Source organism: Daphnia magna, linkage group LG2 (assembly GCF_020631705.1).
Source record: "Daphnia magna isolate NIES linkage group LG2, ASM2063170v1.1, whole genome shotgun sequence".
Taxonomy (NCBI): domain Eukaryota; kingdom Metazoa; phylum Arthropoda; class Branchiopoda; order Diplostraca; family Daphniidae; genus Daphnia; species Daphnia magna.
The window spans coordinates 6,071,129-6,094,226 of record NC_059183.1 but is presented as its reverse complement, the minus strand read 5'-3'; the positions used below and the strand labels follow the sequence as shown (position 1 = coordinate 6,094,226).

General features: G+C 39.9%; 2 protein-coding genes, 2 long non-coding RNA genes and 1 pseudogene across 4 annotated transcripts; 1 reads left to right on the top strand and 4 right to left on the bottom strand.

Moving 5' to 3' along the window:
• Positions 1–2,507: 2,507 nt before the first annotated feature.
• On the top strand, positions 2,508–7,343 carry LOC123469687 (annotated as a pseudogene).
• On the bottom strand, positions 4,845–5,712 carry LOC123469689. Its single transcript, XM_045168871.1, has 3 exons — positions 5,656–5,712; positions 5,323–5,592; positions 4,845–5,249 (listed from the first exon to the last, which is right to left on the bottom strand). The coding sequence occupies exons 1-3, from the start codon at positions 5,677–5,679 to the stop codon at positions 5,127–5,129; spliced, it is 417 nt and encodes a 138-aa protein (XP_045024806.1). The 5' UTR covers positions 5,680–5,712; the 3' UTR covers positions 4,845–5,126.
• LOC123469690 lies at positions 6,724–6,983 on the bottom strand. Its single transcript, XR_006642986.1, has 2 exons — positions 6,842–6,983; positions 6,724–6,754 (listed from the first exon to the last, which is right to left on the bottom strand). It is a non-coding gene; the product is annotated as an uncharacterized LOC123469690 (long non-coding RNA).
• A 439-nt stretch (positions 7,344–7,782) lies between the features above and the next one.
• Positions 7,783–8,885, bottom strand: LOC123469844 (60S ribosomal protein L22-like; the record flags this gene model as incomplete). The annotated part of the gene is given in 5 exon segments (XM_045169191.1): positions 7,783–7,878; positions 7,935–8,040; positions 8,204–8,325; positions 8,498–8,671; positions 8,673–8,885. Coding segments are annotated over 5 exon segments (657 nt in total), but the record flags the coding sequence as incomplete, so codon positions are not given.
• A 393-nt stretch (positions 8,886–9,278) lies between these two features.
• On the bottom strand, positions 9,279–9,816 carry LOC123469749. The gene is made up of 2 exons (XR_006643093.1): positions 9,680–9,816; positions 9,279–9,364 (listed from the first exon to the last, which is right to left on the bottom strand). It is a non-coding gene; the product is annotated as an uncharacterized LOC123469749 (long non-coding RNA).
• Positions 9,817–23,098: the final 13,282 nt, after the last annotated feature.

Sequence of the window (23,098 nt, the reverse complement as noted above, 5' to 3'; positions counted from 1 at the left end):
TGAACCTAAATGTGCATGTTTCAGTCACAGATCTAACAAATGACTCCAGAATGTCTGTATGCTTTTGCAAAACAACACATAATATTAATAAACAGCTCTGTTTCAATTTAAAAATTTATTTTCGAAACTTCCAAACATTATTTAATTATGACATTCTGAAAATTTATTAATGGATGTTTCCATTGCTTTTATTTAGAATTAGTATATATTTAGTAGTATTAGTATTCTCTTCAAGAATTGACCCCGGACCACAATTCCACTCTCCGCTTACAAACCGATATGCCATTTTTACTAAAATTAATTTTACAAACTAAAAAGACATGATTTTCGGTTTGTCGATAATTCCGATACGGAAAACCAAAACAAAATTCAGAAAGCAAAAATTAAAATTTACATTCTCGGATTTGAACTACGCAAAGGCGTATGCAACCACAGTCCAAGATTATACCAAATAATCGTAATAACGTTATAATAAGGTAGATCAAAATTTCATGAAGAATACACATTACCGATGATTCGAAATATATTTTCAATTGCAATATTCATGAAAATTGTAAACAATACCCGAGTCTTTATAAATAATCATCCCTAGTTTATCCATGAAAATTAATTCAAGTAAAAGGCTAGGTAGTAATACTTTTTCCAATTCAAGAAATGTTCTAGAATACTACACTTTAAGAACATTCTGCGTCTTCTCCAGTCTTTATAAAATTAATCATCCCTAGTTTATCCATGAAAATTAATTCAAGTAAAAGGCTAGGGGATGCTGTTTAGTATTTTTTGCGTTTCTAGTGTCAAGAAAATATGTAAACATGGGTGATTCAAATGTGGATATGGGGATAATGGATAAACTAGGGATGATTAACTATTTATAAAGACTGGAGAAGACGCAGAATGTCTTAAAATGTAGTATTCTAGAACATTTCCTGAATTGGAAAAGTATTACCAGGTTAAATAAATCAAAAACCCCTTTTTCCTATCTCCCCCTGCAATCAGAAACCCCCCTGGATTTTTTTAATGTTGCAACACAGCATCCGAAACTGGTCTATAAGGATTCCTCAGGAGGAAAAACGGACTCGTAACAAACATGGCGAAGAAATCCGCAAGAGTGCGTTCACAAATAGGAGGGGTACGCGTCAATCACTTGTCTATTAAACATCGGTGTGTTTCCATCAAATTATTGTGAATGATCTCTCAGGGGCAACTGGGTTGGTGCGGGCTGGAGAAAAACGGTTTCAACACCCGATTTTGGGACAATCGGGAAAACTATAAGTCAAAAGCTTTAACAATTATAGGAATGGATATATCTTGATAAGATCTATCCATTTCTGTAAAAATATTGCTATAAAATTCCTTATTGAGAAGTAAACCGCTTCGGCATTTTTCAGGTAGGTCGGTGCAGTTTAGCGGGTCAAGTTAACCCCTCATCTCCCAGTAATACGTGAAATTTAAATAATTTTTTTCGGGGAAACTAAAGGACCAGAATTAATAAATTTTACATAAATGGATAGCTCTTATGATATGGGCTATCTATTTCTCTATAATTTATGAAAAAATATTCATACACTAAAAAGTTTCAAAAACAATGAAAATTATTACTTATTACTTAAGAGCTATCCATTTCTTTAAAATTTATTAATTTTGGTCTTATAGTTTTCCAGGCAAAATTATTTAAATATTAAGTATTATTGGGGGTGGGGATTACCGGATACCCGCTAAACCACAACTGACCTACCGGAAAAAATGCCAAATCGGGTTACTCTTCCAATAAGTAGTTTTTAAGCAATATTTTTGCAGAAATTGACAATCTTATCCAGTTATATCCATTCCTATAAGTTTTTTAAGTTTTGGACTTATAGTTTCCCCGATCATTACAAGATCGGGTTTGGAATCGCCAACCCAAGGGCCATGGATGACAATTTGCACTAATTTAAGAAAACACACCGGTAATTAATTCAATCTATTATATAAAATGAAAAAATTAATGTAAGTAAAAATATTGTATTTGTAAAACTTAATAAAGAACAAACAATAAATGTAAATAATAAAAATACACGAAAGAAACAAACAAATCAAAGCGGCAGCCCCACGGAAAACCACACTGTGGTACATCAGGAAAATGTGGGAGCGGGAAAGCAGAAAGACATAGAAGGGATGTAAGGGTGGAGAGAGCCAATCAGAGGGCCGAAATAGTCCCTCTGGAATGTAGCAGTGACGGTCTCGACCCTTCGAGACCGTCTCGCGGAACCAAGTTGAAATACAGACAGCCAGTCCGCACTTGAAAGCTTGCACTTTACGCAATCCGTGTCCGCATTTTACTCTGGTCCGTTGTCGATGTTATTTTTTATTAAGCATGTAAGCAAATTAAAATCCCCGCCATGGCCAGTGACACCTAATAAAATAAAGCAAATTTAAATTCGTGCATAACAGTGGGTTTTTTATTCGATTTTTCTTCCCTGAAAGTCCCAAAGGTTTTTCCTGGTTTAGGTTTCAAAGGCAATCAATCAATGGATCTGCGTCAGAAAGTTATAGATTTGTTGACTTTGTCAAAGAAGTGGGAGATTTACCTTCGTCCGTTTCATCGCCTGCTGAAGAACAACTTGGACTATCGCTGGCAGAAATTAAAGTTTTGACCGAGATTCTTTACGTGCGCTTCCAAGATACTTATTCAGATCCTGATTCTCAGCAGGAAGTTTTTGACACAATAGAAGCAGGATTTGTTGTGAAAACTGCAATGGGGACGATATATCAATTAAATAAATTTCCTTCTGTCATTGATTTGAATTACATCAGGCACCAAAGACAACTCTTGGGGATTCAGCTGGGTTGTGTTACAAATAAATTGTATACTATGATTTATCAAAAGCAAACCTGTTGTGCCTCTGAACTTTGTAAAGTCCTTGAGTTGCAGGAAAATCTTGATTCAGTAAGTTATAATGAATAATTGGTATATTTTCTGAAATCATATGTGTTGGCATTTTTTTTCAGGCATTAGAAATATGCACTAGTGGACGAAACCATATCAAGTACCTTATTTTTGGCTTTTCAGTAAATGTGCATTGTTGATGATTCATCCTTCATTTCATTTTTTTTTTTTTTTAGCCAAGCAAGAAGCAATTTGACTGCTGCAAGCCTGGGACTATTAGCCCACTATAGACGTCAGCATCATCTGAGAAAGATAACAAAATCTTTGAAAACTATTCAAACATTGGGGAAGATGAACGAAAGGGTTCAAGAACTCCTTGGAGAACAAAATTATGCAGCAGCCATACAGCTTATAGTTGAAGGTCAACATGTTGCAACTACATACAGACACTTCCATTGTGTTGCTCAGTTGAGCTCAAGACTGCAAGATACTATGGAGCTTGCAGAAGAGCAACTTGATGTTGGTCTATCAAAATCTTGTAAAGAATTTGATTCAGATCAATATGGAAAGTTGCAGCAGGCATTCACATTACTTGGAAAACAATCAGCAGCAATAGACCAACTAAACCTTCATTTCGCGTCAGGACTTCAACAGCAAACGTTGTTGCTATTACAAAAGTATGCAGAACTTTCGTGCTCCAATCGATCGTCAGCAAACCCAGATGTGGAAGTTGCCACAGACTTCCATAAATTTCAGTTCCATGAACTTTGCAAATTTATTGCTTCGAAGCTTTTACGTGGCATGCCTATCCGAGCTGAGCACCACTTTGTGGAAAATTACACTTAACTACAATCAAATCCATCAGTGGCATACCGATCGGCCAACAGTGGATGCTGCTGACATAATGTCCTCAGTTTCGTTCGAACAAAAATTTCAGCATGGAAGAACACGCCTATGGCAAGATGTTCAAATGAAGATTCGGACTTTGCTCTCTTCTTTTGACGTATGGCATCTCAGCACTGATGAATTGCTCGATATGCTAGACATTGTAGAAACCCTAGTTGAAATGGGAAAGCAGTTTTGCCAAAGTAACTCCGACGTTCTCAGGAGAGCGTTCGCCAACAAAGCATAAACTACTTCCGGGGCTTTCATCGTGGAAAATTGGATGAACTTCACGTATTCTTAGAAAATGAATCGTGGGAGCAATGCCCAGTGCGATCGGACTTCAACGTGTTTCAGTTGATCGAATTCCGGTTTCTCAATCAGAAAGATAAATCTTTAACCTGTAATGTCGAAAAGCCTTCTGATGCGAACTTTTATGCCTTGGGTTCAGTTCTTTCACCCTTCTTGTCACGTGCAATTTCTTCAGCTGAAGACGCTATCGTTAGTCCATCGGAAATATCAGAAAGTACTTGCGATTGTAACGATGAGCGTAAAATAGGTTGTGGATCTCCAACACCAATCCTGGCGAACACAACTTTATCTGTTCTGCGCCTATTTGGACGATACATACATTTTATGCATTTATTAAAAACAATCGCGTTCGATGTGCTGATTTGCCTGAACCAATTGTTTGATTACTATTTGTATGCAGTTTATAAACTGTTTGGAGCTGCGTCGCCACAGGATGCAACTTCTCCAAAGCTTCGCGCCGTTCTCTTGAAAATCGAGGAGACTTTAATTTCAACTGCCGCTCCGGGAAGCGCTGGCTCCCTCGAAGATGCTGTAGCATTCTCGCCGTCTCTCAGTGATAAAGTGTCATGCCCAAAAGTCTGCCTTTCTTCACAAACGGATCACCCTAATCATTTTTTCGGGCTAAAACTTCGTTTAGTAGCAGCCGAGTCAGTTGTTTTCCTTGCGCGTCAGTTAGAGCTGCTGCGGCCGAATTTATTGGATTTGATCCCATCGTCGAAAGAATCTCTCCTCCAGCAATTCTTTTCACAAGTTTGTTTCATTTTTTATTTCCCTTTTTTTTATCTTGCTGTTTCCGCTCATATTTATTCCTTATCTCTTGCAGATTACATCAGTGGCTCATGATCTACGTACCCCGATCTTCAGTTTTGTTGCCCATAGATATCTTGATTCAGAACATGTAACAAACATGATGAGCCGTGTCCAGTGGGAAGTCAAAGAAGTAATGAGCCAACACAGTTCTTACGTGGACCATATTTTACAGGTAAGATGATCTCAATCAACTCTTCTTTCCCAGTCGGGGTTGGCTTTTCTTAATTCCGAGTCGACGTGGCCGGTGAAGGCGCAATCAGTGGCGCGACTTCAGCAGCTGGAATATAATTGGGATTCCTATTACTTGGTCCGACTCAGGCTGATTTTCAATTAAAACGGCTGGCCAAAGTCCGCTGTTTAGAGGCGGATAGTCTGGTTTCTGGTTCCAAAATAGTTTTTTAGGGGGAAAATTTCCAATTTAAGTATTATGTGAGGGTCCCCTCTGCAAGTACCTGAAAATTTTCTGTCGTTATCCACTCGGCATCGGGATCCATGACGGCTATTTCTGTAGTTTTTTCATCTCCACTGTACTGAACTTTCTTTAAAATCAGCCCATCAATAATTGGCGATGTAACAGCTGGACTTGATTCGGTCGAATCATTGACAGGGTAGTTCTCCGAACTGTTAGAGTGGTTTTCGTAAAATAGATCTTCAGCGCTATAATCAAATACTTCGTTACATTGACCCTTTGTCTCCGTAAGGGCCCATGCAGATAAGACGCCCTACGGTAAATAGTTTAGCTTCGTTTAGATTATCTGCAGCTTCGACATACAATATATACCTACTTGTTTTATCAAAGCCCATTTCATACGTTGCCAATAGGAGAAGTCTAGCTCAGTCTGCATCCGACCATAATGAAAGGAATCGTAATATGTTCAAGAAGAAGATTATGGCAGACATATGCGATTGCAAATTTTTTATAGTCGGTCGAAACGAAATTCAGCGTAGCCACACCAACAACATCTGACGGATTGACAAAAATTAGTCTCAAGCAAGCAAATCATGTTGCGTATTAATTTCATACCTAGGGGCCAGGGTAGTTTAACAAGAAAGATGCCTTCATTAATACGATTTTGTAAAAGACGCCAACTTAGTGGCTGCTGCCACGTCTCTTGTTCGTTCTTACAACTTGGAAAATCTACCGTCATTCTAATCCAAATAGGCTGCGTTTCGTTGCTGGCTTTTTTCGGATCAACAATTTCTTCCTCGAAATTTAAAGTTGGTTGTCGACAACACTGCGGAAACGGCCAAGGAAGTTGTTGTATTATCCATCTTCCTGTTATCTTGTTGAAGACAAATTTCGAGTGATTAATCGAGTATAATATTGTTTCCAACCTGTCGTACACTTAACCATACCTGGTGAATGTCTAGGAATGGCATTAACTTTGACTGAGGACAAGTTCCAGGTTGTAAAAGTGAATGAGCGTTCCATTCCAGTGTAGCGCTGCACAAGAATAGCGTTAAGAAAGCAGTTACGCGCAAAGTAGGTCCCATGTTAACGGATAAGTTATGCGATCCAGTTGCAGGAGCTGCTGGCGTTCAATTGAATGCGCCCAGAAATATCGTTGCACCATGTTCCGTAGGTAGGGAAGGGGAAAAGCTTATTTTGTCATTCTGGCGATTATTGTCCCTCTTTCAGTTTTACTCTTTCCGCTTCCGGTCTCCCCTCCAGTTTTTATTGATGTCCCGTGTTAGCGGATGGGCGTTACTCTATCGGGCAATTGCGTAGGTATCGTAATGGTGATAAGTCCGTAATCCTAGCATTCTCTTTCCGTCGGTTCTCTTCCATGGTTCCATCTATGATGTAATTCTTATTTCTTTCGCAGGTTCTCAGTGACTACGACTCGAGTGTCCTTCGTGTCTGTTACCCTCAGATTCTGCCTCCTGAAATTTACAACATTTTATGGGATCAAATTCTTCGTGCCTGTTACCATACACTACTTGACGGGTATTCGGCCTTATTTTACGTACCTTTATGTAAGACCGTATCCGATTTGAAATTCTTTAGATTTTCCGCTGTAAGAAAATGCACGAACGAAGGTCGTGCACTAATGCAGTTAGACTTCAGGCATTTTCAAGTCAAAGTGGAAAGCTTGACACGTCTAAGACCTCTTCCTGACCCATCCATTGTCGAAACATACATAAAGGCATATTATTTACCTGAAAATTCTTTGGAAAAATGGATTCAAGAACAAACGGTAACTCAATCAAATTTAGCATTAATACCGTTGTCATTAATTTAAGTATTTCGCGTCATCAGCAGCTAATAATTTTCTTTTTGCCTTTGTTGAAGGAATATACTCCTAGGCAGATGATGAATCTTCTTCAATGCGTAAGTCAAGGCAGTAAAAAGATTCGGCTGAACTTAACTTCCTTCATGGAAGATTTAGATTTGAATCGTCGATAAAGACCTTTGTTATGATTCAAGTGATGAAATTTTGGTAAATTGAGAAATATACATGACATTCCATTACTTGTTTGGCTTTCGATTATGAGTTTAGATAAATATTTACATATTATTACTCGAGATCTAGAAAATTAGCTTAGTTTCACTTAACTACATTTTACTTGCCTCAATTTGATAAGTTATATTGAAGATCGATTGCTTTGACGCAGAATGCATTTACTTCACTTTCACTGTCTTTCCAGCCTTCATGTATGATACGAATTATTGGACAAATCGAAACATAAAACCACATGAATGGATCCGACATCTCACTAGCAAATGCTTAGACCAAGTTCCTTCATAGCCTAGAATCTTCTTAATGCAAAATTATAACTCCCTAGAACACACCCTACTTAAGTTTCATACGAATAATCTTAATACTGAAAATTTTTAAATGTAAAAATAACCCTGAAAGTATGCGTCAAGGAATGGTGTCAAGTTTAATGCAGTAACAATTGTACAAATATAATGGTCATCGTTTATTACTTTACAGCAAAAACGAAACAACGGAGAGACGAACTTATTCCTTGTCATCATCATCATCCTCTTCCTCATTGTTGATCTAAAAGGTTCATAATTAGTAATGAAGCGAACATTAAAAACAGTATTGTTACTTACATTGAAGTATCTGAGTTCATAAGAGGTCTTTCCGTTGGCAACAACTCGCAGCCAATCGCGAAGATTGTTCTTCTTCAAGTAACGTTTCGTCAGGTACTTCAAATACCTAGCAAAAAAAAATAATTTAACACAAGGAACACATGATCTCTATCCAGAATTATTTTGAACTTCAGAGTAATCCACACATCAGTAGTCAGAGACTCTAGTTCGTTATTTTTCCGGATAGGTCATCATAGACGAAGAAATGTACTTCTAGGAAATAATAATACCTCTTGGAGAAGGGAACATCTGAAGAAACAATGATTTTGCTCTTTGCCAGCTCAGTTTGGATGTGTGTTCCCAAATTGCCAACTTTCTTATTCAGCTTGATGTGCTGCTTCAAGTATGTTTCCTGAAATAAAATCAAAGATCTTGGTTTTCACTGACTCTTCTAGGGGAAGATGACCCTAATTGATACCAATTAAGGAATCACGAGTCAAACCTGTTAGGGAAGATGACCCTAACCTGGACATCATTAGTATCTTGGAACACAAGTCCAAGAAGAAGAAGGAAAAAATACTTACAAAATCAGCTGCATTCATAATTCCATCTTCAACAGGGTGAGTGCAGTCAATGGTGAACTTGAGGTTAAGTTTCTTGCCCTTGTAACCCTTTCCTTTAATCTTGACACCCTCAAGTTTCTTTGGGGTCTCTTTCTTTGCCTTGACAGCTGCCTTCAATGGAGCAACTTTTTCTCACTAGGTTTCTTGACTGCAGCTTCTGGTTCTTAGCAGCAGCAGCAGCCTCTGGTTTCTTGGCTGCAGCTTCAGGCTTCTTAGGAGCAGCAACTACAGCAGGCTTTTTCTCAACGGCTGCTTTCTTCTCAGCAACAGGAGCTTTCTTTTCAGCAGGGGCATCAGCCTTCGCTTGGCTGGGGATGCAGCAGGAACTGCAGCTGGAGCAGCCTTTTTGTCAGCAGCACCCTTCTTTGCAGAGGAAGCAACCTCTTTCTTGGCTGCATCAGCAGGTGCAGCACCTTTCTTGGTTGTTGCAGCAGCAGGGCTAGCCACTGGTTTGGCTCCAGCTTTTGTTGTTGCGGGAGAAGCAGCAGGGGCAGCCTTAGTAGTTGCCGCAGCCTTAACTGTAGCTGCAGCAGCTTTATTAGTTGGGGTAGCAGCAGCCTTAGCTGGAGCTGGAGAAGCCTTAGCTGGTGCTGCAGCCACCTTTGGGGTTCCTTTAGTAGCAGCAGCGGCTACAGGTGCAGCTTTGGCAGCAACTGGAGTTGAGGCCTTCACATACTGGAGCTGGGGCAGGGGGCTTTAGCAGTTCCCGCAGCAGGAGCTTTACAGGGGCCTTCTCAGCTGGCTTGGCAGCAGCAGCAGCCAGTGCGGCAGCTGGAGCAGCCTTGGGGTTGCTTTCTTGGGTTCAGCAGATGCTGGAGCTTTCTTTGCCTATTACAAAAACTGAAATTTTATTTTATTCTTATAAAGAACAATTTAAACTAATAATGAACTCCAGTTAATTCATTTGTGAAATCAATCAGTTATCCCTCGTATATTTCAAAAGGATTTCTGATCAGACAAGAAGAAATGCTTCCTCCTTTAAGCGACAACGTGGTTGGTACGATAGTTATTTGATACCCACAAACGAAAAACTGTAAACTACCTATGATAGCTGCTTTTCTAGTCTGTGATTAAACACGTAATTACATAAAATGCATATGACTTAATTATCACCTAATTAGATAACTTTTGAAAAGTTCTTACCGGAGACATGATGTTCCTGATGATGAGGAAGCGTGATAAGTGAACGAGCAAAGAGGAAAAGACTAATGTCGTAAAAAAATGCTGCCAACTAAGGACGGGTGGTTTATCCCTAAAGACACATAAGTGTTGCCATTTTTCCTTTTCTTTAACACAGTGGCCACAGAGAGGGTAAAAACAAACTAAACATGGTTTTATACGAATGATTAAATAGCTACCAAACAAGGACAGCTTAGATTTTAAGAAAATCTGTACTTCGAAATGTAAATTTCTAAATTATTGGTACCTATGCAAGGCAAGTGATGTTGCCGCACAATCAAGTTGGATATTTAGGACCAAATGTGTTTGGTGAATTTTTATACAGAATTGATATAGCTCGAACACGATGGGGAAACAAACAACTATTCAGTACCATGGATAGTGTTTGCTACATCCGGAGCAATGCGTCTTTGATTTCTCGCAGCTCGCTGAAAAAGGGTTCCGACTAAGCACCAAGGCAACGGAAACAATGTTTTCCTTTTGCACGGCTAATGGCCACTGATCCCGTGAAGTATTATCACAATGTTCACTGCTTTATTTTAATTTTCATATTTTGAAGTTTACAGTAAGCTTTCCCCTAGTTTCTACCTGAATCACGTCTTGACAGAGCAGAGGCTGACCGCGGTTAATAATATGTTTATATTAGCTGCAGGCATTAGATGCACTATGCAGTAGCCATACCGTACTCGGACGCGAAATGATAAAGAGAATGGCTCATAGAGGACGTATAGCAACGAGGATAGTCTTGGGGAGTCCCGCTAGATGGTGTGGTATTGTAATGCGTAGAAATTGAAACAAGTGAAAATACTGCGCGTTTAGATGCCCACATTTTGCTCAATCGTTGAGTGTTCCACGAAATGAAAGTTTTTAGAATTCCAAGTTAAGATATCAAGAAAAATATACCAAAAAATGTGTGTGTTCTTTGGATGAAAGGCCGGAAACATTCAAAACAACTTTTACTTCTACGTCATGCATTTGGGATTTTTCTGTTTGGCGTAAAGTACAGTGACATAAAGAATTGCTTACTTAAACAGAGTCGTTCGGGAACTACATTATTAAAACCACAGTCAAATAAAAATTCAATCATTAATAGAATATATATCAACGGATTATTACATCCATTTAGATGATCCTAGTCTCACCATTGAACATGCGTTTGGATGAAGACGGTAGAACCTGCGCGATGGATCGTGCAGACAAGATACTTATCGAACTGAGAACGAGGATGCGCGCGCATCTTGGGAAACCACTGGGAGTTGTCAAATAAAAAGAAAAGTCACCATTGGTCCATCTTCGGGATTGGTTACATCAGACACGGATAGCCAACAAACAACACCCAAAAGATGGTCCATCCCAGTAGCTCTGGTCTCTAACGGTTCTTATAGATAGCGCATCTCATTGCCTCGCATTTACGGTGTTCACATTGATGTGTGCTTATCCATCAGATTAATCCCTGTATTGAAATCATTATTTCGTTTCATTATAATCATAAAGTAGGGTGGGACTCGATAGCCTGCGGATACAGTGTCAACCACCGTGCATGTATTTAGGGCAGTATGACGTACGGTGTGATAACGAAAATGCGTCTTGAAATTTGCCAAGGTGGTCAAACGGCATTTTCTTCAATGAAAACGGGCAGGAAACGGTCAATGTCTTTTTCATGACGAATCGGCGTTTCCCAATGAATTCATAATGAGCGACGTAAAGAGAAAGGGTTGGACCGGAAATGTGCGTCGGGCACCTCGTATACGTGTTGGAAACACGGTGTGGGCTGAGCCATGCGACCGTGACAAATGAGTGACAAATGGCCCGACTGGCGTCATTGCCAAAATCATTACGAGTCAGTTTCTCAAAGAAACAACCGGCCAGCAGCAGGAATTATGTTAATCAGCCGAAACGTAAAAAGAAGAAGAAGAAGAAGAAAACAAAAAAGAGAGTAACTTATACTATATACCAAAACCTATTGGAAACAGGAAGTTTAAAAAACGAGTCACGGTCCCATATATTCTCTCTAATATGCGGCGGTCTTTCTCCATATTTTTCAAGACATCATTTCCGCAGGGAAATGTGATTGACTTTGACAATTTTCCGCCGCTATATGGACAAACGCTAACAATCAATAATATGGTAGTCTAACACCATCGGGAACGACGTGTCCTCTAAATAATGCTTAACGGTTACTCTACGCCATTTCGTTTTGGTCAACTCTTTCTCTATGTATATATAACATTTGACTTTATACGAGTAGCTTATTGTTACAATTTTAGAAAGCAGCCGGGGAAAAATCAGGAACAACTTCATCGAAAGAGTCGATCATTATGATTATGATTGAACAAAAAAAAAAAAAAAGAAGTGAGATTTATAGTTGCGAGGGAGGGCGTGACTTTTCCCAATGCTTTCAAAGAGTCAATCTCGAATGAAGAAAGAAGAGATTTAACGGTTGGCGTGGCAGAATCGCTTATAACCGCAGTGGGTGGGCTATCAAGCGCCGCGCAATAGGATTGCATCATCATCCGTTGCGACAGAGGGGTCGGTAGGGTTGAGTGTGAGGCAGCACACAACCCTTTCATGATCCCCTACTTCTTCATTGCCCCCCGTTAGCCCCAATCTATGAGGGCAGGCCTATATGTGTGTACCACCTCTAAATATACGGAAACCATCTATATGTAATACAGCTGCATGGATTATCATATCTGGTCTATATGTGTGTGATTATGATACGAGAACATAAAGAGGGGGTTGAAAAATATGTATCGGTAGCAGATGGAGTGGGTAAAAAAAAAATGGACTGAACAAAACAACAAAAGAGAAGCCATCGCCACCATTGAACCATTGCATGAGTAACAAGAAGCTGCCGCAAACTGATACATGTATGTATATATAAAAGGAATACATAGAAATGTCTATATATATTGAGAGGTGGGGGGAATTTATTATTATTATTATTATATTCCAGGCGATCGTACGTTCTTTTCAGTCGAGAAATAAAAGGATCGTATGTATTGAAGTGAGGCTCTTTATTTTGAAGGGATTGTGTGGTGGGCCGGTGGCTGTGTCACTGACTAGTGAACTGATGATTTCATCACGCCCTCAAAAAACTATACCCTGTCAAGGAAATGCGTCAGAACCTCAAAAGTTTCATTTTTATGTATAGTACGTTAAAGTAAAAGAACAGACTTAAATACTTCCATCTTTTTCTTAGATGTATCACCATAATACCGGAATGGGAGACGACATTCACGGTCTCAATAATTAAATCCATTATCGTGAATCTTCATCGAGTTCGAATCTACGATTACGCAGCCATTGAGAGCAGGTTTAAATGAATACACTTCACGATCGTGAAATACAGGCCAGGTCCAAGTGTAACATTAACCAGTTCCGAGGTTCTAATGACGAACGATGCTGATGGGAAATGTATATCCAGTTTCGAATTCTATATTTTTACTTGATAATATCAAATGAAAGCAAAAGGTGCGGACAGAATATTTAAATAGGCAAATATAAATATTAGATCCCTCTATAAGAAAACGCACTGCTGTACGTGTAATACATATACTTGTGTATACGTCTATATCTGGTGGTTTCCCATATCCTAAAGAGTGACACCTGGTCAATTCTGACGGCGTGGGGAGGAGTTGAAAAAGGAGTAAGACGAGTATATAGCACGGCAAAAACGCGAGTGTAAAGGAAGACGAAGGAAGAAGAAAAATCAAGAGTTGGCGGCATGCGCATATATACTCAATGGCTATATATGTTGCATAGCGGTGTAGCCTATAACCGCGAGGCCGTGGGATAATGATGGCGTTGTTTGCGGCAGCACGTTCGTGCTTGGTCCTCACGGGTCGTTCGCTGCAACCGCGAGTCCTGAGGGGAGGAAATGCGCACTTACTCTTATATAGCTCTCTCTCTCTCTCTCTTAAATTCTCATTTTTTTCCCCCTTGTCGTTTGTAAGTGAATTTTATTTTAATGTAATGCTGCGGTCTATCAGCCATATAAAAAAACATTAGGATGCTGCAAGCGTCTTGCCAAATAGAGGACAAAGCGTTGATTATTTTCCTATCGCCCAACCGCGTGGACTTGTTTCAATAGGAAACCTGATGAACGTTGAACGACGAGAGAGGGGTAGAGGAAACGGCAGAAGCAGCAATCATGTGTGTTAAGGCTATAGTAACATATACTTATAAAGCTGTTGATAATTAACGTGCTAGGGCACTGAATAGAGAAGCCATTTCCTTTAGATTTCTTTTGGCCTTCTTCTACATCATCTTCACCGGGCTCCTCTTCCATGCCGAATCTGATCATATAGTTTGCGGTGAAAGTGTGCCGCTCTATAGAATCACCGGTTGCCAACGGTAACGAGTTTGCTGGATGCTGACGTCAACTGTGCGGGGCTTCGATCTTCTATATCCTCGTCGACCACAGAGCACGAGGCTATATGGTCGCTATTCTTATATGAAAAGTTTACACATCCGCATATCGCTTTATATTTATGAAACAGCAGGAGCTAAATGGCCAGACTCTGTAATTATGTCGTTATGTATATATATACGTATAGAAGTGAATGTATTTGACTGGACTAGTGTGTGTAGTCTTTTGTTAACGTGGCAAATCGTCAATCATTATTTGGATTTTTGATCTGTCTGTTTGGAAATGCGTTGTGGCTTTTAATGAATGGCTTTTCGTTTAATATTTGCCGTGTTGGCGCAACACGAAGAAGAGCTGCAGGCCAAATTATTAGTGCGCATTTAAGACAGAGAAAAGAGAAGACTTCCAACATTGAATCATGCTGTCATCAGCTGTCAGACGATGACTGGAATGTTGCGCGATCATCATTAGATGGAACGATCATCACTCGTTAGAAGAACATCAGCGAACATAGTCCCCGAATTTCTATGGATGATGCGATGATGAGGGCACGTCGTGTGGGATGTCGCTGACTCGACAGCGATTTCCATCAAGCGCAGCGATGATGATACGCCCGCGTGCTGGCATCGCCATCTCAACGACACACGAGCTGCCTGTCCATCCCGCCGCCGACCTCGGGATTTATCCGAACGCGCCAATCGAAACATAAAAAAGGCGGCGATATGCCACCCACGAACGTAACAGGACAGTCCATGGAACGTCGGGAGCGGCTTTTCCTCCAATCGAGGATTGGGACGCTGTTCTGTTTGAGGGAGCCACAACGACATTCGAGCATGTGAACTCGATGAGCTCTTTACCCTTTCTCGTCTTTCAAGTTCATTTTTCCATGTTTTCAGTATTCAAATAATAATCGTTGCATTATTGAAAAGGAATGTGAACGAATGGAACGTGATGAACCGCAGTCGAGACAGTGGCCGTCATTCGAAACAACTGCTCTATTCAAGCCCACATTCGACACTAGCGATGATGACGAGACATAACCGATATTTCCTATTCAATTAAATATCGCATGCAACTCTGTAAATTCGTATAACTCTGTGTATCGTTCATTTTTTTTGTGTTCAATCTCGATCGCCTTGTTTTACGACGTCTGCATTTCAATTAATGGCATCACAAATAATGTGATTGCTGTCAATAGTGAACGAGGCCCGTTGTTAAAATAAAACAAAACAAAACAAACGTTGAGCAATACGTTAGGGTATATACAGACATAGGAGAAGCAAACGTATAAAAGCCAGAGAGTACATTACAATCGGAAGTAAATTGAAACGGATGAAACTGCTGGTGTAGCGCATTATTCTTTTGCCGGGAAAGAAAGAGCGTTCGGGAAAACATTTCAAACGCTAAAGTCCTACACAATAAGGTTACGACAGCGCTCATAACCCGTTTGCAGTTGGATAGTCTAATAGTTTTTCTCGGAATATTCACAGTCGTTATGATTTTATGATTTTCCTTTGGCTTCAAACATCAACATGGGCGACCGGCTTTTCACGAACCTCTGGCTGCATTATATCAGTTCATCCGATACTCATGCATGTATACGAAGCTGGCGTGATGCGTGCAGTGACTCATCATCAACGAGTCGCTGTTGCACGGCTACGTTCTCAAATTGCCCGGCTAGTTCATTGATCCATTTCGTAACGGCGAGACGCGCCTCAAAATTAGCGACCACGCTGGTATGCAAAAATGGAGTTTTTAAAGAATAATAATAGTTACTGTTACCCTATGATTTGGCAGAATACGAATATACGAAGAAGAAAGAACAAATCTGATTTGTTTGCAATGTGAACTGCATGAACAATCACCGGCTAAAAAGGGAAGAGCACTGCACCTGATGTTTCCAAAGTTCCTCATTGCAATCGTCGCGTCCTCTTTCTTCCCCCCCTTCTTGCCATTTCTCGCTTGTATGCTGGCACATTAAACGAAGAGAAAAGGAAAGTCAGTCGAGGAAAGATCAGAAGACCCTGTGACCTCTAATTAGAACGTGTCAACAATTTTGACAGAGCGTGTTATTAGACGATGCGAGAGGGGCGTGTGTGTTGCCTGCTACGCTCGCGGTTCAAGTACCTCTAAAGCACAGACTGCATGAGAAAATGGGATGTATCCGATGAACAAGAGTACGATACCGAACTGCGTGTATAGAGAGAGGGGAACAGCATTCAATGGGGGCCTCTGAAAAGGCTATATTGAGCCGTGCACCAAGTTTCTGCAGATGTGATGCTGCTGTGAGCGTCGGCCTTTGCAATACAAGATGTGGTTCGGTTTGATGGCTGCTCACAACTGTCGCAAGAACTCATCGTCGCTTTCGTTCGGGGGTTGAAGCGTTTAACAAAAGGCCAAAAAGGTCAAAAGGTTCTCATATCATACGAGTTGGATTTTTTCATTTTTTTTTTTTTTTTTTTGTAAGGGTCAAAACACCAGCTCGTGTGGTCCGCCTCATACAGCCGCTTCTATATGCGATTCATTATCAATCATTAATTTTTTGTTGAATCTGTGTAATGAAAACAGGTTATATAGCACTTTTTTTTCAATAAATCTTGCAGTGAAATGAATGTGTATATCGGAAACTATTAAATAATATACCAATTTAGCGCATGCGCATTTCATCAACGTAATTTTTCGGAGAATTCAGTAGACGCAAACGTTGTTTCTATATCGCTTTAAACAACAACAAAAAAAACTATTACAGCATGACGTATATATATAGCGAAGAAACAGAAAATCTGTGTTCGGACATCTGCTGGTGTAACGAGGTATATATAACCAGTGTATAACGACAGGCAGTAATTGGTTGAAACTCACGGAAAGTGCGAGGCAGATAGTTAAAAAAAAAAAAAGGAACGTTTTCAATTTTTGAAATATCTATTGTATATGTTTTGCTTTTTTTTTTAGGAAGCTATAACACCATAAAGAGAATGACTTCCACCATATAGAAAAGAAGCTGATGGGCCAACCGAAAAAAAAAGGCAAAAGGAAAAGCTAATAGCCAAAGAGATAGGGCTCAAAAAAAAAAGGGGCATTAAGCTAATTTATCATTACGCCCTCCCCTCCGAAAAAGTGGTCGCTAGAAAATATACACACTATAGAGTTATATAGTATAAGTGGAGAGAGAGGAAGAAGAAATGAAAGTTGGGAGAGGGCACCAGTGAACGAAGAGAATGGGGCGGGAGGGCGGCTGTCAAACGGTAATAGGAGCTATATATGCTCAGCAGAAAGAAGGGAAACAAGAAAGAAAGAAAAAGGTTACAACATTTTCACTTGTATTTCGGAAAGAGGATGACGAAGGAAAAGAAATGTTTCTTTGACTCTCTTTTGGCCTGTTGGTGCCGCAAATTTGTCTTCAAATGGAGGGTATAGCAAATGCTAACGAGAGAGAGGGCACAGAAAAAAAAAAAGAAGAAGAGACTCCCAAAAACCGTGAAACATCACACGTTTTTCTTTTACCCACCCACTGCCATCACTGAGCCGTTTTTTGTTTTTTTTTTTAAACGCGTTTCAAATATCATATCACCACACGCAGAAATTTCTCGCGCCTCCCTCTCACTTTGTGTCCCTCTCCTATTTATTTATTTATCTTTGGTGGTTTTGACTTTTCTATTCACTACACAAAATTTACGGGGACCAGAAAAAACATTGAAAAACCCGCGCAATAACTTCTGTCCATATCAATCTTGCGCTTGTATTTGTTTTCACTTGTCGCGTGATTTTCTGATCTATTCAATTATGCAGAGTGGCTCTGGCCTATGCAACTGTTTATTGTGCTAAACGGAAAGGGCTACCCTTTCAATGACAAACTATCACAGAAACTATATATAGCTTTATACACATACATAAATGAACAGCATATATAATTTACGAGTTCATTGTTTTAGCGTTGAAGATGGCGGATGACCGCTGGCGCCGAAGAGTTTTTTTTTTTTTTTTTCGGTAAACAACATCAACGTCAAGTCTATGATTTCTATGAGAGAGTTGGTGTGTCATGTAACGATGAACGCAAAAACAATAAAAATAATAGCTCCTCTGTTAAACCGTGACTTTAAAAGAAAAGCTTGGTGGTGAGAACAACAACAAACGCCAAGTTCAATAGTAGCAAGCGCAGCAGCATCGTAAAAAAATCATGTTTTGAATAATAATCGTCAAAAATAAAAGTTTTAATGTAAACCAAACACGGTATATATATAATAGATATCCGATTGCACATGATGCCGGGCTTCCATAATAAGCCCCATTGGGAGCAAGAGTCGGGGGGAAGAAAAAAAAAAATAAAGGCCAGATATGTCCAGCACCAATGGCAAACTCCCGTTCATTGTTATTCGTGCAAATGATAATAGAATATGGCTTTATCGAATAAGGATAAAGTCATTTTACAAATAAGTGCTGGATGTTGACGGATAGATGCGTCTTACGCTCGGCCATCCGGATAAATGCGAATATTGGCAGAAGAAAAAAGAGAACAGGCAGATGCAGAATATATGCACACGTTTTGAAAGGCATTCTTCTTCTTTTTGGAAATTCGAGTCCAGAAACACGGGTCGGTTTCTTTGAAAAGTTCAACGAGGCCTGTCCGACAGTTGGAAAAATGAAGCTGTCCATCTTAATGCAGAGATACGAGGTCAAATGGCAAACTGTGTGCATATTATGCGACAGAAGGCACCTTGTGTGCACGGCCAACACAACCCTATAACTGCCACGTATTCGCATTTCGCTTACGGTCTCATAACTCATATGTGTGTGATACCCACCCGAAGCCGGCACATGATTTTGCACAGACAAAAAAAAATTTTTAAAAATCCCTTTTGATGTAGAGCGGGGCCCAATCAGCGACTAGTTAACTGGGCAGCCACAGAAAAATATAAAAAAATGGGAAGCCGGATAAACAATCAGCAACATGATCAATAAATATTATCATATTGGAACTGGACGCAGAAGAAGAAGAAAAAAATAATTTCTTATTCGTTTAAAAAGTAGAAAGTAAAGATAAAACATATAATAATATTATTTAAAAAGGAAAACGAGAGATGTAAAAAAAAAAAAAAAAGAGAGGCAAAACGAGAAATGGAGACGCGGTCGATTACCAGTTAGGAATCCGCCCACGGAGTCACGTCCGTACATTTCCTTGAAGAATAAAAAAAAAAAAAATCTGAGAGAGAACACTAGAACTTCAATCCCCCCTCAAACTAAAGAAATAGAATAGGCCAGTATAGTTGCAGTCAGTTCCTCATTTTCCCAACTGTTCTATTAACTAAACCATGCCATCCAGTAAATAGACATCACATTATGCTTTGGATTTTGTTTGTTTTGTATTTTGCATCCTGCTATACCGCCCATATTATACGTGATATGCGGAGCGCCACAACAAGTTTTTCTTTATCAACCACACGGCCTCATAATTTAAATGCTCCATTACACGTCTACCTTCGATTTTGTATCAGAAAATTTGTTTTTCGAGCCAAAATGATTTCTGAGCGTGTGTCATTTTGTTCACTCGTTGTTCAAAAAAATCAACCGACCAATGGAAATTATTATTTGGCCAAACGCGCAAACGGTAAACGATGGCTTTGCAATCGCGATCACGTGATCTTTTCTACCCTGTAGGTAAAACAATAAAAAAAAATAGGAAATTTTTATTTTGTCCACTTTCTTTATACAGCCACTGCCATGCGTGTGGGAATTCATAAAATTGTTTTATCACAGGCAACCGTCTTTCGTGCGAACGAATGCTGCTGCTGGCCAACAATGATTTCGCTTCTTTAGAGTTAACCTATCGTCTGCGGAGAAGTTGTAATCTACCCAAAAAAATCAGAGGGAAGTGAAGACATTTCAAAAGTAAAAAAGAAAGCGCGTCATTTAAACCGTTTCCTGCTTCCGTCGCGGAGTGCTGCTGCTGGAACCTAAAGATTATAACCCCACACTTTTTCGGTCAGCTGTTCGATGCCATTTTTTCCCCACAAAAGAATCAAACGGATCTGCTGATTTCTACAACAAACGGTGGTCTGTTTTTTTTTTTCTCCGTATTTTTATCAGCACATGCGACGGCTGTACATGGACATTTTGCATAAATCAAATACACCGTTTCATGATGTCTTCATCGATATACGTGGCTTTACGTGGCCTATACACATGCCCTCCCTCCTACGACAAGCGGACGAACTGATGATGATGATACAGACGAGTGTGATGGAAAGAGAGTGCGTGATGGTGCGACCCGGTGCTGCTCATGATGGATGATGGACGCTCAACGCGCGGATACGCCTCCATTGGTGCAGTGGGAGGATACGCCCGAGACTCTCCTTCCATTGCAATAGAAGCAGACGTCATAGCCTTTTTTTTCTAGATCATTGTCCTTTTTTTTTAAATGTTTTTGACGTGCAAAGATCTGATTTATACATCAAACAGCCGTAACAGCACACACGCGCATTATACGAGATATTTTTTTTTGAGGCAACAACAAAAGTATTGTATAACGCGCGTTTTTAAAAGTCTATTGGATTGCGGTAGATATAGAACGTTGCGTGGACGGTGTAGGGAAAAGGGGGACCTCGGCAGAGAGTGTAGGGGGCAGATGTTAGTTGTCCTCGGCGAGTAAAACCAATAACCCTCTGCTGTTTATGGCGATCTCTTTCTCTTTTTCCCTGCACCGTGCCCTACACTCTATCGCATATATCCGTAGAAGTGCTGCTGGTTTGGCTGATACGCAACGAGATGAATGACGTGAAATTGTAATCTGTTGGCCAAACATCAGTCATCATTCGAGGGTAGATTAGGTAACCCACTGTGACCAGAAAAAAGCCCTACATGTACGAACGTATACAGCGAACAATTACACGGGTGCTGCATATTTGCCCACCCTATATATATCGATTGTTGTGTATATATGATTCAAAAATGTATCATTGATCCGGCTCATCTGTATATGTAGATCTATGCATATACAAGCAAATACACTGATCGTCTATATATCCAAGTGTGCTGCTGTGGTTTGGTCCTATATAGACGGCAGACTAATAAATTCATATGTTTTATAGGATATACATGTATAGAGTTAAAAGGTTAAGCTGTTATAGAATAAATCCACGAAAGCGGATTGGATCTCATCGTTTTATACAAATTTCAAAGGGGTGCGGAGCGAAGAATCAAAAAATCTATAGGCAGGATGTCCACGGCGTCATGGATGTAGCTGTCGGTTGTCTATACGTTAAACAGCACAGGCTGGAAATATAGGTGGAGGATCGATAATGAAGTGTTGGGATCACTATACAGTATATAGGGAGGGCTGATACTGTTGAAACTGATGCTGCATAATGATGAGGGAAGATTAGCCCGTAAATCTTGATGATATGAAAGTGCGCCACCTTGCATCGCTAAAGCTGTCGGCTATAAATTTTCATTTTTAATTAAAAAAACTGAGGCGCCGCATAAAAGGGGGCCACGCATTGAAAAGTCTATGACACAAGCAGTTGTTCTTTCTAAATATAGATTATAGTTTGGCCTATTTAGCCGCCGCGTGTGACGTTCAAAGTGTCGGCCGATTATACGGACATTTCCCTAAATGAAATCAAAAGAGAATAAAGGGGGTGAAAACAAAAGTTTCTAATTTCATCTAATCGAATCTTTCCAACTCTTTTTTTTCTCGGTTATATTAGTTTGATATATTGTGTGTGTTTTGACACATTCTGTTGCGCCTACAGGTTCTATAATCCCCTAAAAATGTTTGATGAACAAGTGCTGAACAATCAATTTTTACGAGCCGTGAATATGTATACACGCAAAACACTTCAAATGAATCGATGTTCAACAAAGATTTACGTGATATACTATATACCTTTATAATGGAGGTTGTATATATAGTAGACTATATAGCCTATATATATATATATAAACTGCGTTGTTGCATAGTTGCTCTGGTTGTTGATATCGATAGTTATTAATGACTTGGTGATACGCTTGCTCGTCTCGATGGCCGCCCCGCTATACATCGCAGCCGTCGCTATACACACTCGTGTCCTGATGGATGTAATAGAAGGCGAAAAACTCTGACCGAGAAAGAAAGAACTAATAACAGTGGGAAGGTCAAACGATGTTACTGGCGCTAAATGATGATGAGCACGCCATGGTCTCGTCAACATATATACACACGGATCGCTTGTATATATAGGTCTACATATATGCTATATACTCTATGTATGTTATATAGCCCTTGTAGATTGGTGTATATACGATATAAACACACAGCAAGCATTTAACCCTATTTTCGGTGATCGAGTATATCGTGACCGAGAGGGAGGCGTCTTTCTCACTCTCGTTCTTCCAATGTCACCAATTAGAAACATCCCCCCTCAAACTCTTATGGGATTAAGAGTAAAAATATATTCGTGCAAGTATTACGCGGTGTGTATACGCTCATAGTGAACATGCCTATATTAGCAGTAAAAACATATTTGTACAACACAACACAATGTAGAGTTTATATTACGCACTCGACAATGCATTTGTATGTACACATAGGCCTACCGGTGATGTGTCTTTGAGAAGAAAATGCACGTAGACTGGCCAACAACGTAGAGGAATATATAAAGCAAACGAGAGTCGCCCTTCCTTTGTTATATTGTCCTTGTGCTGCCGTTCTGCTTATATATATTATAAAGCAGTGTGTATAGAACGATGACACTGTTGCCGGTCAGGCGAAGAATCCATCTAGGACATCCTATAGATGAAAGGTGAACACGGAAAGGTCGTTCGGGAAAAGAAAAACCTACCCCTTTGTTTCCCTGACGATGATGGGAATATATACACAAGGCTATATAGCGTGAGCGAGCTGTTCAAATATCGTATCTCATCGCTCTCTCCCTTTCGTTTCAGGGGTATTATAGCCTATATCTTTTTTTTTTCTCTCTCTCTCTCTTTATACATGTGTATAGACCCAACCGACACAGGGGAGGCACCTCCCATCGAAG